We start from the raw sequence: 16,590 nt of genomic DNA on the forward strand, positions 1-16,590 counted from the left end.
CCATTTAGCCACGTCTCCGTGATTGCAACAATGTCTAAGTCTGCCTCCAACATCAGGGCTTGAAGGTCATGAACTTTATTGCTTAGACTGCGAGCATTTGTGGTCATCGCTTTCCATGTACATTTTCTGGTATGTGTTTCAACATTTGTGATTTAGATAGAAGATATTGCAGTGTGCATGTCTTTGTTGAGGTATTCAACTCGTAAGTCTTAAGAATGTAGCATATAACATTTCAACTCTTCTCAACAGGTTAGTGGTGTAAATGGTCATGGCATTGACTGGAGCAATGAGAATGATCGTCTTCTGGTATGCCAAGTATGTATTAAGCTGGCAGATATCAATGGTCCAGCAAAATGTAGAGATTTGCACTTGAAGTGGACAGAAGGCATTGTTAATGAATTTTATGAACAGGTATGTGCATCATAGAAGATGTGATTTAACATTTTTTCTTTTTTTTTTCTTGGGCTTCCAAGATCTCTCCAGTCCTGTTTGTTTCAAACGTATTCATCAATTTTAGAGCCTGTGAAAGGAACAACCAGCACTGGCTAACAGTATAAGCATCCCAGTTCATATTACCCTTTATAGTTCTGATTATTCATATCTTGGACAAAGGTGATCCATATCATTATGGATTATATAGGAACTGCAAATTTAATTGGCTGATTAAGGAACTGTTCTCCAAAACTCAAATTTTTGCTAGACAGGTGAACATAATTCCATCCTCAAGCTCTTTTCCTAAGCCCCAACCCAAATGAAATGTTAGCACATGGTTATGTGTGTATAAGCAGCTATAAATGCTGATGGTAGATTTTCTGAGATATACATGTATTGCCATTCTAAAATACAGAAAACACATAGTAACATAGTAGATGACGGCAGAAAAAGACCTGCACGGTCCATCTAGTCTGCCCACGATAAACTCATATGTGTATACCTTACCTTGATTTGTACCTGTCTTTTTCAGGGCACAGACCGTATAAGTCTGTCCAGCAGTATTTCCCGCCTCCCAACCACCAGTCCCGCCTCCCATCACCGGCTCTGGCACAGACCCCGTATAAGTCTGCCCTCCCCTATCCTAGCCTCTCAACCACCAACCCCTCTTCCCCCCTCCACCCAATTTCAGCTAAGCTTCTGTGGATCCATTCCTTCTGCACAGGATTCCTTTATGCCTATCCCACGCATGTTTGAATTCCGTTACCGTTTTCATGTCCACCACCTCCCGCGGGAGGGCATTCCAAGCGTTCACCACCCTCTCCATGAAGAAATACTTCCTGACATCTTTCCTGAGTCTGCCCCCCTTCAATCTCATTTCATGTCCTCTCGTTCTACCGCCTTCCCATCTCCGAAAAAGATTTGTTTGCGGATTAATACCTTTCAAATATTTGAACGTCTGTATCATATCACCCCTGTTCCTCCTTTCCTCCAGAGTATACATGTTCAGGTCAGCAAGTCTCTCTTCATACGTCTTGGAACGCAACTCCCATACCATCCTCGTAGCTTTTCTTTGCACCGCTTCCATTTTTTTAACATCCTTCGCAAGGTATGGCCTCCAAAACTGAACACAATACTCCAGGTGGGGCCTCACCAACGTCTTATACAGGGGCATTAAAACCTCCTTTCTTCTGCTGATCACACCTCTCTCTATACAGCCTAGCAACCTTCTCGCTACGGCCACCGCCTTGTCGCACTGTTTCATCGCCTTCAGGTCCTCAGATACTATCACCCCAAGATCCCTCTCCCCGTCCGAGTCTATCAGGCTCTCCACACCTAACACATACACCTCCCTTGGATTTCTACTCCCTAAGTACATCACTTTGCATTTCTTCGCATTGAATTTTAATTGCCAAATGTTAGACCATTCTTCCAGCTTCTTCAGATCTTTTTTCATGTTTTCCACTCCCTCCGGAGTGTCCACTCTGTTGCAAATCTTGGTGTCATCCGCAAAAAGGCAAACTTTACCTTGTAACCCTTCGGCAATGTCACTCACAAATATATTGAACAGAATCAGCCCCAGCACCGATCCCTGAGGCACTCCACTACTCACCTTTCCCTCCGAGTGAACTCCATTTACTACCACCCTCTGGCGTCTGCCCGTCAACCAGTTCCTAATCCAGTTCACCACTTCGGGTCCTATCTTCAGCCCTTCTAGTTTATTCAAGAGCCTCCTGTGGGGAACCGTGTCAAAAGCCTTGCTGAAATCTAAATAGATGACGTCCATAGCATGTTCTTGATTTAATTCTCCTGTCACCCAGTCAAAGAATTCAATGAGATTCGTTTGGCACGATTTCCGTCTGGTGAAACCATGTTGTCTCGGATTTTGCAACTTATTGGCTTCCAGGAAATTCACTATCCTTTCCTTCAGCATGGCTTCCATTACTTTTCCAATAACCGAAGTGAGGCTTACCGGCCTGTAGTTTCCATCTTCTTCCCTATCACCACTTTTGTGAAGAGGGACCACCTCCGCCGTTCTCCAATCCCTCGGAACCTCTCCCGTCTCCAAGGATTTATTAAATCTTTGAGAGGACCCGCCAGAACCTCTCTGAGCTCCCTCAGTATTCTGGGGTGGATCCCGTCCGGCCCCATGGCTTTGTCCACCTTTAGCTTTCCAAGTTGTTCATATACACTCTCTTCCGTGAACGGTGCTCTGTCCACTTCATTCTCAGGTGTACTTTTGCCAGTCCCTCTCGGTCCTTCCCCAGGATTTTCTTCAGTGAAAACAGAACAAAAGTATCTATTTAGCAAATTGGCTTTTTCCTCATCATTTTCTACATAGCGTTTTGCTGTATCTTTTAGTCTCACAATCCCCTTTTTAGTCTTTCTCCTTTCACTAATATACCTGAAGAAGTTTTTGTCTCCCTTCCGTACATTTCTAGCCATTTGTTCTTCCGCTTGCGCCTTCGCCAGACGTACCTCTCTCTTGGCTTCTTTCAGTTTCATCCAGTATTCCTCCCCGTGTTCCTCTACTTGAGTTTTTTTGTATTTCTGGAACACATATATGTTGAAGAGCTACTCAGAACATGGCTCTGTCAAATCTGTGCATGCCATCAGCCTATAGATGTAAGTAGCAGCTTTTCTAAAATTACTTAGGGTATGGTAATTTACATATGCAAATGTTCTTTTTACACATATAATAGGTGCATAACTATTCTGAAATCAACTCCAAGATGTGTCATACTGAGTTAGACCAAGAGGCTATCAGCTATCTTCAACAGCGTTTGATCCAATCACACATAGCAGGACCCTAAAAAAGTATTCCTTACTTTTTATACTTAGAGATAAGTGGTGACTTTCCCAAGCCTACATAATTAATAATGGTTTATAGACTTTTCCTACAGGAATTTGTCTAAACCCCTTTTAAACCCAGCTAAGCTAACTGCCTCGACTACAAATTGCAACAACAAATTTCACAGCTTAATTGTATGTTGATGAAAAAAGAATTCAAATTTGTTTTAAATGAGCTACATATCCATTCATAGTGTCCTTTCATCCATTCTCTATTTATTTATTTATTTATTTATTTATTTATTTATCCATTCCATCCCACAGCTGTCTTTTCTCCAAGTTGAAGAATCCAACCTGTTTAGCCTTCTTCAGTAGTGAAGCCTTTTTATGTACCTTTTCTAGTTCCGCTATATGTTTTTTGTGTTTTAGATGGGACCACCAAAACTGTACATAATAGTCAAAGTGCAGTTGCATTATAGATTGTGACAGAAATGTTATTATATAATCACTACTTGATCCTCCATCTCTTTCTGAACAATTCCAGATCCAATGACCAGATCCTCATATTATACTTTGTTTGTCATTTTTGTATTGCTACTGGTTGTATGCCCTAAAGAATTTACAGTGTAAGTGGGTACTTGCCTGAGGCCATAAGGAGTAGTGTTAGCAGAAGCAGGATTTGAGCCATGGCTTACCTGGATTTCAGTTCATTGTCTTACCACTAAACTAACTAAATTACTACTACTTCCTCGGGGGCAACTCCTAATATGGAGTCTAACAAACCTCCCCCCCCCCACACCACAACAGCTCATAATCTGCTCATGATTTAACAATTTTAAACAATTTTGTATCACCTGCAGATTTATTAACCACACTCCTCATTCCTTTTTCAGGACATTGATAAATATATTTCAAAGGCCTTTTCATGGAGCATGCCACCATTTACTTTTTCCACAAAGAAAACTGACAGTTTGCTTCTGTTCTCTTGTTTCCCAGTCCACAGTAGATCATTACCTCCTGTCTCTGAGGGGTCTCTTATGTGAGGGGCTTTGTCAAATGCTAACTAAAAATCTAGCTGGATAGTATTGACCAGCTCACCCTTACCCTATGTTTATTAACACCTTAAAAAAAAACTAAAATGAATAAAATAAGACTTCTCTTTGCTAATCCCATGTTGGCTGTGTTCCATTAAACCATGCCTATCCACATAGCCGGTGATTTAGTTTTTCAAAATAGTTTCTACCATTTAATTTTATGCTGACATTAGGCTTGTTGGATTTTTTTTCCCAGATCACTTTTGAAGCCCTTTTTAAACATTGGCATTACGTTGTCCACCTTCTAAGCCTCAGTTACCGTAGCTGGTTTTAATGGTAGATTACAAATTCATATTTGAGTTCTTTCAGAGTTCTGATTTGTTACCCTGTACATCTTTCAAGCTCACAGTGATGTGCTTTGGTTTTTCTAAGCCACCATCATCAAATGTCTGGCATGGGTATCTGCTTGATATCCTCTTCAGTAAAAACCAAAGCAAAGATTAACTTCAATTTATTTATTTATTTTGCTATAGCTTTGCCCTCCCTGAGTGTCCCTCATATCTCAGTGATCTAACAGTCTAGCCAAGTCCTCTTACATACTTTTTGCTTCAAATATACTTGAAAAAGTACTTCATAGGGGTTTTTTTTCCCCCCATTGCCTTTATGAAATGCTTGTTTAGGAAAGGGAGATGATGACTTTGAAACTCGTCTAAAAGGATGCAACAGAGAACTGGGTTCTTAAAGTCTTTACTAATTTTAATGTTTTAAGTTACTAGATTGTTCTGAATTAAAGTACAATAGAAATGCTGCCATTTAGTTTCATTCTGGAGCCATAAGTTGGCATGATTTCAATTTTACGTTTTCTTTAAAACATTTGAAGGGAGATGAAGAAGCAAATCTTGGCTTACCTATAAGCCCTTTCATGGATCGTTCTTCTCCTCAACTGGCAAAACTGCAAGAGTCTTTTATTACTCACATAGTGGGTCCCCTGTGTAATTCCTATGATGCAGCTGGTTTGCTTCCGGGTCGTTGGGTTGATGAAGATGAGAATGTTGAAAGTGAAGATGATGGAGAAGAGCTAGACACAGAAGATGAAGAAATGGATGATGACCTGGGTCCAAGTAAGAACACGTTTTTGAAAGAATTATTACATTCAAATGCTTCATGTGTTAAGAAAGAAACTTGAGTTATAAAATGTCAAATTATGAATAATAGTGTTCCAAAACAATTTTTATGTTTTGAAAAGATACTGAAAATAAATCTGTTTTTAGTCATTAAATAAGTGTAGCACTGACTTCTCCGTTGTTCCTTGCACTGCTTGTTGATATATTTTATTAGAGGGATCACCTCTGTCAGTTTTTTTCATTTCACAGACAGGTACTCTCTTGTCTGTAGTTGCTTCTGAATTAAACTATAAGAATAGCCATACTGGGTCAGACCAATGGTCCATCTAGTCCAGTATCCTGTTTCCAACAGTGTCCAATCCAGGTCACAAGTACCTGGCAGAAACCCAAATAGTAGCAACATTCCATGCTACCCAATCCCAGGGCAAGCAGTGACTTCCCCATATCCGTTTCAATAGCAGACTATGGACTTCTTCTCCAGGAGCTTGTCCAAACGTTTTTAAAACCCAGATACGCTAACTGCTGTTACCACATTCTCTGGGAAAAAGTTCCAGAGCTTAACAATTTGTTGAGTGAAAAAATATTTCCTCCTATTTATTTTAAAATCATTTCCATGTAACTTCATTAAGTGTACCCTAGTCTTTTTACTTTTGGAATGAGTAAAAAAATAAATTCACTTCTACTCATTCTACACCACTCAGAATTTTGTAGACCTCAATCTGAAGAGCCCTAACCTCTTTACCTTTCCTCATATGAGAGGAGTTTCATCCCCTGTATCATTTTGGTCGCTCTTTGAAACTTTTCTAATTACTCTATATCTTCTTTTTTTTTTTTTTTTAAATACAGCGACCAGAACTGAAAGCAAAACTCCTAGGTGAGTTCTCACCATGAAGCAATACAGAGGCATTATATTATTCTCAGTCTTATTTTGCATCCCTTTTCTAATAATTCCTAGCATCCCGTTTACTTTTTTGGCCTCCACCACACACTAGGCAGAAGATTTCAGCATATTATCTTGAACGACACCTAGATCTTTTTCTTGGTGCTGTCCCCCAAGGTGGATCCTAGCATCAGGTAACTATGATTCGGTTTGTTGTTCCCAATATGCATCAATCTGCATTTGACCACATTAAATTTCATCTTCCATTTGGATGCCCAGTCTTCCAATTTCCTAAGGTCTTCCTGCAATTTTTCACAGTCAGCATGCGTTTTAACAACCTTGAATAGTTTTGTACCATCTGCAAATTTAATCACCTCACTTGTCATTCCAATTTCCAGATCATTTATAAATGCTAAATAGCACCGGTCCCAGTACAGATCCCCTGTGGCACTCCACCATTGAGAGAAACGGCCATTTTTTTTTAATTTGCCATTTATATACCACTCTAATACAGAGTGGAGCACAAATACAAACACATAATAAAAAGCACATCAATCACAAACATATACAAATACAATCAGTCTTATCACTACACTGTGTCCTTACAATACTGAAGTTGGATCCTAGCCCACATCAAAAAATGCTGTTTTAGCAGTTTCTTAAAAAGTCAATCCTACCCTGTTTTCTGTCAAATAATCAGTTCCTAATCCACAGTAGAACATTGCCTCCTATCCCATGACTTTTTAAAATTTTATCAGGAGAATCTCACGAGGAACTTTGTCAAAAGGTTTCTGAAAATCTAGATACACTACATCAACCGGCTCACCTTTATTGACATGTTTATTCATGCCTTCAAAGAAATGAAGCAAATTGGTGAGGCAAGACTTCCCTTGGCTGAAACCATGTGGATTGTGTCCCATTAAACCATGTTTGTCTATGGGGCTTATTTTCAAAGCACTTAGCCTCCCAAAGTTCCATAGAAACGTATGGAACTTTGGGAGGCTAAGTGCTTTGAAAATATGCCTCTTAGTGTTCCATAATTTTATTTTTTATAATAGTTTCCACTATTTTACCCAGCACTGACGTCAGGCTTACGGTCTGTAATTTTCTGGATCACCCCTGGAATATAAACTCTTTTTAAAAATCGGGGTTATATTCGCCACCCTCCAGTCTTCAGGTACTTTGGACAATTTTAATGATAGGTTATAGATTACTAACAGATCTGCAGTTAAATGTTTGAGTTCTTTCAATATCCCTGGATGCATGCTTTTCAGTCCAGTTGATTTACTACTCTTTAATTTGTTGATTTGGCTCTGTACATCTTCCAAGTTCTCCGAGATTTTTTTTGAGTTCCTCCGCATCATCACACCTGAAAATCATTTCTGGTACAGTTAGATTTCTTACTTCTTCTTCCGTAAATATCGAAGTAAAGAATTCTCTGATGGCAAGTAGCTCCAGTAAGCTACACTGATGAGTCAGGTGATGCTTTTTCAGCGTTTTCTTCACTATCTGCAGACCTGTTATCAGATTTTCAAAGGGGAATTCTCTGTTGGTTTTCATTTTGAAAATTTCATGATAGCTGATGCTGGTAGGGATATTTTCTACACCTGTGTATTCCTGAGGTACAAACTCAGTTTGGGGGAGGTCCCTTTTTAAAATTAGCTTGCAAGCCCATTGGTACAAAGCTTTGAGACACAGAAGTACTGAAAATTGGCACCAGGGGAAGTAATTTTCTCCGAGGACAAGCAGGCTGCTTGTTCTCACATGTGGGTCAACATCCACGGCGGCCCAGGAATCGGAAATTTTGCCAGCAAAATAAACAAAAAGTTTTGCCAGAGAGTTCTGGCACGCGAATCGCACTCACCACGCATGCGCAGATGACTTCCTGCCCGCCGCGCAAGCATGCTACCTCAGTTCTTTTTTCTCTGTGGCAAGGTGCGGCAGTGTTTCCTCTGTGCTCCGTTCAGGCCCAGGAAGAGAACTACTCTACGCGATTTGGTTTCGCTTTATTTCTTCTTTTTACCAATAAATAAATAAATAATAATAATTTGAGTAGTTTCCTTGTTACTTTTTGTCCATCTTTAAAGTTTCCTTTCTTTTTTTATGCGGCCGGCCTTTGATCCGTGCTTTTATTCCCTTTTTGTGCCTCTTCTTTTTGGCACAATCGCATCGTTTGATTTCGCCGAGGATGTTTTTCTTTCCATGTCATCGAAGACACTCAGCAGCTTCAAACGTTGTACTCGGTGCAACCAGACCATCTCAAGTACTGATACCCACACTTGGTGTATCCAGTGCCTCTCGACCATAACCCAGCCGCTTGTAGTCTGTGTCTTCGTATGAAGAAACGGACCCAAGCATCTCGAGAGGCCCAACTAGAAAGACTTTTTGGGGTTCTGTCCGATCCTTCGACATCGACATCAGTACTGAGGTCAGCGGTGTCGACATTGACAGGAGCATCGATGTCGGGAGCAAAGGTAATGGCTGCTCAGAGACCAGTTCGTGCTGGGAGCAGTGAGGCGTCGAGCAGGTCTCCACCTGTCTTGAGGACTCCTGTTATGCAGGCCCCCTGGGACCGGCCTTCGTCAGACCCAGCCCCTAGGAGGTGTGACGATTCCACGTCCTCATCAATACCGAGGAGTCTCGATGACGGGCGTCGAGCAAAGGCAAAGAAGCACCGTCATCGTTGTCCCTCGACACATGGTACCGGGAGCTCTGGGGATCGAGAGATTCGGCATCCGAGAAGCATCGGCGCCGAGAGGATCGCTCCCCCTCGATACAGGAGGTTCCGATGCGTCGGTCTCCTAGCAGCCCGGTACCTGCTCCCGTACCTCCTCAGATTCTGACACCGCCTGTTCCACCGACCCTGCAGCCTTCTCCAATGGTGGCTCTTTACGAGAGCATCCGGGCCTTGTTTCCAGAGCTTCTGGAGAGACTGCTACGTCAATCAGCTTCGGTGTCGGGGGTGCTTGCACCTTCTGTACCATCTGCTGCAGCGGTCTCGGGCCCATCTCCTGTGGTGAGGTCTCCGATTGCGGTGCCGCCTGCGGCATCGGCATCGGCTGCCACCCAGGTCGACCCCCTTTGACGTTGGTGGAGGGAGCTTCGCCACAGTCGGACAGGGCATCAGCCTCTCAATATCGCCATAGAGGACATCGTTCCTCGGCGTTGAGGCAGGTCCAGTGTCAAAGCACCTTAACTCAGGTTTTATCCGACACTGAGCAGGAGCGTTCTTGGGAGTCAGATGAGGATCCCAGGTACTTCTCTTCTGATGAGTCGTTTGGGATTCCATCTGATCCTTCTCCTCCACTAGAAAGGAGACTGTCTTCACCACAGAGTCTGTCCTTTTCCTCTTTTGTCCGGGAAATGGCTATGGCTATTCCCTTTCCTGTGGAGGTTGAGGATGAGCCCAGGACTGAGATGCTCGAGGTTTTGGATTATTCTTCTCCACCTAAAGAGGCTGTGACAGTTCCTCTGCGTAAGGTACTGAAGGAAGTCCTTATGCAAAACTGGTCAGCCCCTCTGTCTGGCCCTGTGGTCCTGAAAAAAGTTGAATCCCCAGTATCAGATCCATGGTGAACATGGGTTGATGAGGTCTCAGTTACCCCACAATTCTATGGTGGTGGACTCCACCCTCAAGAGAGCCAGGAGTATTCAAGACTATGCTTCGGCGCCCCCAGGCAGAGAAGCTAGGACTCTTGATTCTTTTGGGGGGAAGACGTATCAAGCCGCTATGCTCGCTGCCAAGATCCAGTCATACCAGCTCTTCATGAGCATACACTTGTGAGACTCGATACATCAACTGTCCAGCTTGGTTGATGCACTCCCTAAGGAGCTGGCCGAGCCTTTTCGCCAGGTTGTCAGGCAGCAGAAGGCGTGTCGCAAGTTCCTGGCCAGGGGTACTTTTGATGTGGCATCCAGAATCGCTGCTCAAGGTATAGTGATGCTCAGACTCTCATGGCTGCGTGTCTCTGACCTGGATCATTCTGTCCAGCAGCAGATGGCGGATATTCCTTGCCGGGGGGACAATCTTTTTGGAGAAAAAGTAGAGGATCTGGTTGATCAAATCAAGAAGCATGTTATGGATTCTCTCTCCCACCAGGCATCTTTTGCTACTGCTTCCTCATCTAGGAGGTTTTTTGGAGGGAGGAGGAGTGCCCTCTATACCTACTCTAGGCATAGGTACACTCCTGCTTCTCGGCAGCCTGCCAAGGCTCAACCCCAGCATGCTTGTTCTCGTCAACAGCGTGTGACTAAGGCCCATTCTGCTCCCCAGCAAAAGCAAGGGACGGGATTTTGACTGGCTGCAGTTCAGCATAGCCTCAGTAAAAGTGTCCATTCCAGACGACTTGCTGGTAGGGGGGAGGTTGATGTTTTTTGACCAAAGGTGGCCTCTCATAACCTCCGACCGGTGGGTTCTTCAAATAGTCCGGTTAGGATACACTCTCAATCTGGAATCCAAACCTCCAAATTGTCCACCGGGAACTCAATCTTACAGTTCCCAGCACAAGCAGGTACTTGCAGAGGAACTGTGCGCCCTTCTGAAGGCCAGTGCGGTCGAACCCGTTCCTCCAGGGGAAGAAGGGCTGGGATTCTATTTCAGGTACTTCCTTGTGCAAAAGGAAACAGGGTGGATGCATCCCATCCTAGACCTAAGGGGCCTGAACACATTTCTGGTTTGAGAAAATTCAGGATGGTGTCCATAGCTCGAGCGCCTCAACAAGTCATTGCTTGGCAGATGTTGAGGCTTCTGGGCCACATGGCCTCCACAGTTCATGTGACTCCCATGGCATGCCTACACATGAGATAGGCTCATTGGACCCTAGCTTCCCAGTGGTACCAAGTTGCGGGGAGTCTAGAGGATGTAATTCAACTGTCCACCGACTTTCGGAATTCTCTGCAGTGGTGGACGATTCGATCCAATTTGACCTTGGGAGGTCCATTCCAAATTGCTCGGCCACAAAAAGTGCAGACGATGGATGCATCCCTCCTGGGGTGGGGAGCTCATGTAGATGGGCTTCACACTCAAGGAGCCTGGTCCTTTTAGGAAAAAGGTCTTCAGATCAATCTCCTGGAATTGCCAGCAATCTGGAACGCTCTAAAGGCTTTCAGAGACCAGCTGTCCAACCAAATCATATTGATTCAGACAGACAATCAGGTTGCCATGTATTACACCAACAACCAGGGGGGCACCGGATCTCGCCCTCTGTGTCAGGAAGCCGTCCAGATGTGGCTTTGGGCGCGCCGTCATGGCATGTTTCTGCAAGCCACTTATCTAGCAGGCATAAACGACAGTCTGGCCGACAGGCTGAGCAGCATAATGCAACCTCACGAGTGGTCACTGAATATGGGAGCCGCAAGATCTTCTGAGCATGGGGCACCCCCTCGGTGGATCTTTTTGCCACTCAGATCAATCACAAGGTCCCTCAGTTCTGCTGTAGACTTCAGGCCCACGACAGACTAGTGTCAGATGCTTTTCTCCTCCATTGGGGAACGGTCCTTCTGTATACATATCTTCCCATACCTCTAGTAGGAAGTCTTTGCTGAAACTCAAGCAGGACTGCGGGACCATGATTCTGATTGCACCCTTCTGGCCGCATCAGGTTTGGTTCCCTCTTCTTCTGCAGTTGTCCTCTGAGGAACCGTGGAGATTGTGGAGTGTTTTCCAACCCTCATCACGCAGAACGAGGGGTTGCTTCTACATCCCAACTTTGAGCCTCACGGCCTGGATGTTGAGAGCTTAGAATTCGCCTCCTTGGGTCTTTCAGGGGGTGTCTCCCGAGTCTTGCTTGCTTCCAGAAAAGATTCCACGAAGAGGTGTTACTCTTTCAAATGGAGGAGGTTTGCCATCTGGTGTGACAGCAAGGCCCTAGATCCTCTTTCTTGTCCTACATAGACCCTGCTTGAATACCTTCTACACTTTTCTCAAGACCAACTCCGTACGAATTCATCCTAGTGCAATTAGTGCTTTTCATCGCCGTGTAGAGGGTAAGCCTATCTCTGGACAGCCTTTAGTTGTTCCCTTTATGAGAGGTTTGCTTTTGTCAAAGTACCCTTTCAAACCTCCACCAGTGTCATGGGATCTCAATGTCGTTCTCACTCAGCTGATGAAAGCTCCTTTTGAGCCACTGAATTCCTGCCATCTGAAGTATTTGACCTGGAAGGTCATTTTCTTGGTGTCTGTTCTTCATCTCGTAGGGTTAGTGAGCTTCAGGCCCTGGTAGTGCATGCACCTTGTATCAAGTTTCATCACAACAGAGTAGTCCTCCACACGCACCCTTAATTCCTGCCTAAGGTGGTGTCAGAGTTCCATCTGAACCAGTCAATTGTCTTGCCAACGTTCTTTCCCCGTCCTCATACCCGCCCTGGTGAAAGCAGTTTGCATACCTTGGACTGCAAGAGAGCATTGGCCTTTTATGTGGAGCGGACAAAGCCCTTCAGACAGTCCGCCCAGTTGTTTGTTTCTTTCGATCCCAACAGGAGGGGAGTCGCCATCGGAAAATGCACAATCTCCAATTGGCTGGCAGATTGCATTTCCTTCACTTATGCCCAAGCTGGGCTGACTCTAGAGGGCCATGTCACGGCTCATAATGTTAGAACCATGGCTGCGTTGGTGGCTCACTTAAAGTCACTCTCCATTGAGGAGATTTGCAAGGCTGCAACATGGTCATCACACATTCACATCTCACAACTGCCTTCAACAGGTTCCCCAATGCGACAGTTGGTTTGGGCAGTCGGTGCTGTAGAATCTGTTCGGGGTTTAGGATCCAACTCCACACCCCTAGACCCATTTTTGTTCTGTTCCAGGCTTCACTCTGTTAGTTGTTTATGGTTTCAGGTCAATCTATGTTATGTCCTCGTTGTTGCGAGGCCCAGTTGTCCAATGTTCATTGTTTTGAGTGAGCCTTGTTGCTAGGGATACCCCACATGTGAGAACAAGCAGCCTGCTTGGCCTCGGAGAAAGCGAAGATACTTACCTGTAGCAGGTATTCTCCGAGGACAGCAGGCTGATTGTTCTCACAACCCCCTCCCCCCCTTTGGAGTTGTTGTTGTTTGTTTGCTTTTTGATTAAACTGAGGTAGCACGCTCGCCCAGTGGGCGGGAAGTTGACCGCGCATGCATGGTGAGCGCGATTTGTGAGCCAGAACTCCCTGGCAAAACCTTTTGTTTATTCTGCTTGCAAAATTTCCGATTCCTGGGCCGCCGTGGATGTCGACCCACATGTGAGAACAATCAGCCTGCTGTCCTCGGAGAATACCTGCTATATGTAAGTATCTTCGCTTTATAACAGGTCACCTATGAATGAAGGCAATATAGGCACTTATTTTATAGATATATATCTGCCTGTGGATCCTTACAAAATACTAAAGGTAAAATGTCAGAAATTGTGGCTAGATTGACACCATAGACATTTACTCCTGCTCAGAAGCAGGTGTAAAGTACATGTGTAAACTGCAACACCGCCCACACTTCATCCCAGAAACCCCTACATGCGGGTCACATAAAGGTATGTGACTTCTTGTCACCATGTGTACTTTACAAGCAGAGCCCCAGAGTAATTTTATGAAATTCCTTTTACACGCATAAAAAAGCCTTTATGCAGTTGTCATTTATCACCAAGTAGAAGGTAAACCCATCTCTGCTCGGCCTTTAGTTCACTTTATGCAATGCTTCTGTTAAAGCCTCCCATCAAGCCTCCCTGTAAGTGCCATGGGATCTCAATGTCATTTTAATCCAACTGATGAAAGCTCCTTTGAGCCACTAGATACCTGTCACCTGAAGTACTTGACCTAGAAGGTCCTGTTTATGGTAGCAGTCAGTTTAGCCCACATGATCAGTGAGTTCCAGACCCTAGTAGCTAATTCACCTTACATAAAGTTTTTCAACAGTAGAAGGCCTATGTAAACATCCTAAGTTCTTTCCTAAGGTAGTATCAGAATTCCATCTTAACTAGTCAATTGTTCTACCAACATTTTTTCTAGAACTTATGCCCATAAAAGTGAAAGTGCTGTGCATCATTTGGACTGTAAGAGAGCCTTGACCTTCTATCTGAAGTGGACTAAAGCTCGTAGATGACATTAGGTTCAGAACTTTTAGTACAAGAAGAGTGCTGGGCAGACTTATACGGTCTGTGCCCTGAGCATGGTAGAACAAATCAAACTCGGGTATACATAAAAAGTATCGCATATCAAGTAAAATGAGTCTATCTTGTTGGGCAGACTGGATGGACCGTACAGGTCTTTATCTGCCGTCACTTACTATGTTACTATGTTACTATTTTGAATCTATCTTAAAAAGATCCACAGGTGCCTATACGTATTTTTAAAGTAGCCTCATAAAACCTGCCTAATTGTAGCTACAGTGCAGTCTTCATGGGTGAAGTATGCATGTAGGTCACATAAAAATGAATGCTGCCTTGTCACCATGCATATTCCTGTGTAACCCATGGGGTACTTTTGCATGTGTAAAACAGGATTTCCTTTATAAAATTTCCTCCTGTTTCCAAGAAAGGAAGAGATGACTTGGGGAAATACTGTATTGAAATTTCAGAGGTGCTAAAATGTATCTTTTTTTTTTTTTTTGTAGTGTTTTCCTTTCTTTTTCTTTTTACCTATTATATTAGGTCTAATAGCCTAAAATGAGCAGTAATCCTTGAGGGCTTATCAAATCATACTAACACTAGGTTTTATAATTTATATTACAGAAGCCCAGAGAAGGAAAGATAGACAGATGTTTTGCTTGATACTGCATCACCTGAGTGAAAATCATAAAGTATGGAAGAAGGCGATAGAGGAAGAAGAGAAAAGTAAAGCAGAGGCAAGTAAGCAGCAGTCAGAGAACTCATCCTTATCTCAATCAACAGATGAAATTCAGGTCATTGAAGAAGCTGATGAAGAAGAGGAAAGACAGCCAGCAGAGGAAAGAATATGCTGAAAAGGTGTTCTCACTGTTTTGACTTCAGACTGAAATAATAGCTATACTGTAATGCTGAAAGGCCTTAATACTGTGAGAGGATTCTTGCTGCCTTAGTGGTATCCCATTATATGCACTTTCATCATATGGGATCTATAAACTCAGAATATTGTACACTATAATGCAAAGTTCTTCATGCTGTACAGTTATTCTGATGCTGCCTTGCTGAAATCAGAGCGCTTATTTTCCATGAGGTACTTACAACAACAGCAACAACAACAAAATAATCAAGTGACTCTTGTTACCAAAGTGGCCAGAACATTTTGCTTAAACAGGAATGTTGGTGGATCTTGATGTTATTTCCAGACACATCATTTATTTATGCTTTTTTGAACATGAATTTGAGAGGAAGTCTGTGTCTGTTTTCAAAACTAAGCTTGATCATTGCAGTAGAGACTGTGGATGGAGACTGTGTTTGGAAGCTTGCAGTGATCTGCGCTGTGCAAATTTTCCCAACCCCTTGATTTATCTCTTGGGGCTATAAACTGCCATATCTATGGGAGAGGTTGGGGTTCACTGTTTTAATTTAATTTTTTTCTGAAAACTTTCAGGTATATAGATACTAATTGAAGACAGTTTGAGTATAAGCTCCTCCTTTCTCTTTAATTATATTGTGGTTCTGTGGTAGAACACACACAAAAATACCCTGTTCTAGTATTTCAGTAATGAAGGGATTTTATTCTTGATTTTTATTAAGATGATGATGATGAATATATTCACTTACTCAGGATGTAAAATTTAACAGACAGCAAACATTATTCAAGTTAAACCCCACATGCAAATGTTAGATACTATTTTTGCAAATAAAATTAAGAGTACAGTTAATCTTTGTATGTAAAATTTCAGGGTAATTAAAATGAAAACAGTGGGATTTTTTTTCCAAATATGTCCATCACTCTTTTCTCACCATAGAAATGCAAACCCATTACTCTTTAGAGTACTCCTTAAGTACAAACATTTTACAAACTATAGTGTAAAGTGCTCCTGCTAAAGAAATTACAAACTTTTTTTAGTAGTATATATGACATATAAATCCTTTTCTAAACTTGCCATTGTAGTATCACCTTAATTACCAGCATCATGATTTATATTACAGTATTTTAGCACTCTTGATTTGGTATCTAGTTTGTATCCATAATACATACACACAATCATATCTGTATAAGTGTATATGCATTTCACCTAGTGTATACTTTGGCCAGTGCACATGAAATGCTGAACATGACTACTATATCCTTTAATACCCCCCAGAGCTGTATAACTGCTGTTCTACAGTGCCTTGTAAGTGTCTTCCCATTTTTGTATATTTTTCACATTCTGCTGTCTAAAATGTAATTTGAAATTAATTAGTTTTTCACTG

At 42.8% G+C, this 16,590-nt stretch overlaps 1 protein-coding gene across 1 annotated transcript in view; it reads left to right on the forward strand.

Moving 5' to 3' along the window:
* Positions 1–15,437, forward strand: part of PDE3B (phosphodiesterase 3B) — a 569,033-nt gene extending 553,596 nt beyond the window's left edge. Inside the window, exons 14-16 of the mRNA XM_030201042.1 lie at positions 250–411; positions 5,137–5,377; positions 14,962–15,437. Of these exons, the coding sequence (XP_030056902.1) occupies positions 250–411; positions 5,137–5,377; positions 14,962–15,191 (633 nt within the window). The 3' untranslated portion in view covers positions 15,192–15,437. The remainder of the gene's footprint in view (positions 1–249; positions 412–5,136; positions 5,378–14,961) is intronic.
* Positions 15,438–16,590: the final 1,153 nt, after the last annotated feature.

The sequence above is a fragment of the Microcaecilia unicolor genome, chromosome 4, assembly GCF_901765095.1.
Source record: "Microcaecilia unicolor chromosome 4, aMicUni1.1, whole genome shotgun sequence".
NCBI lineage: Eukaryota > Metazoa > Chordata > Amphibia > Gymnophiona > Siphonopidae > Microcaecilia > Microcaecilia unicolor.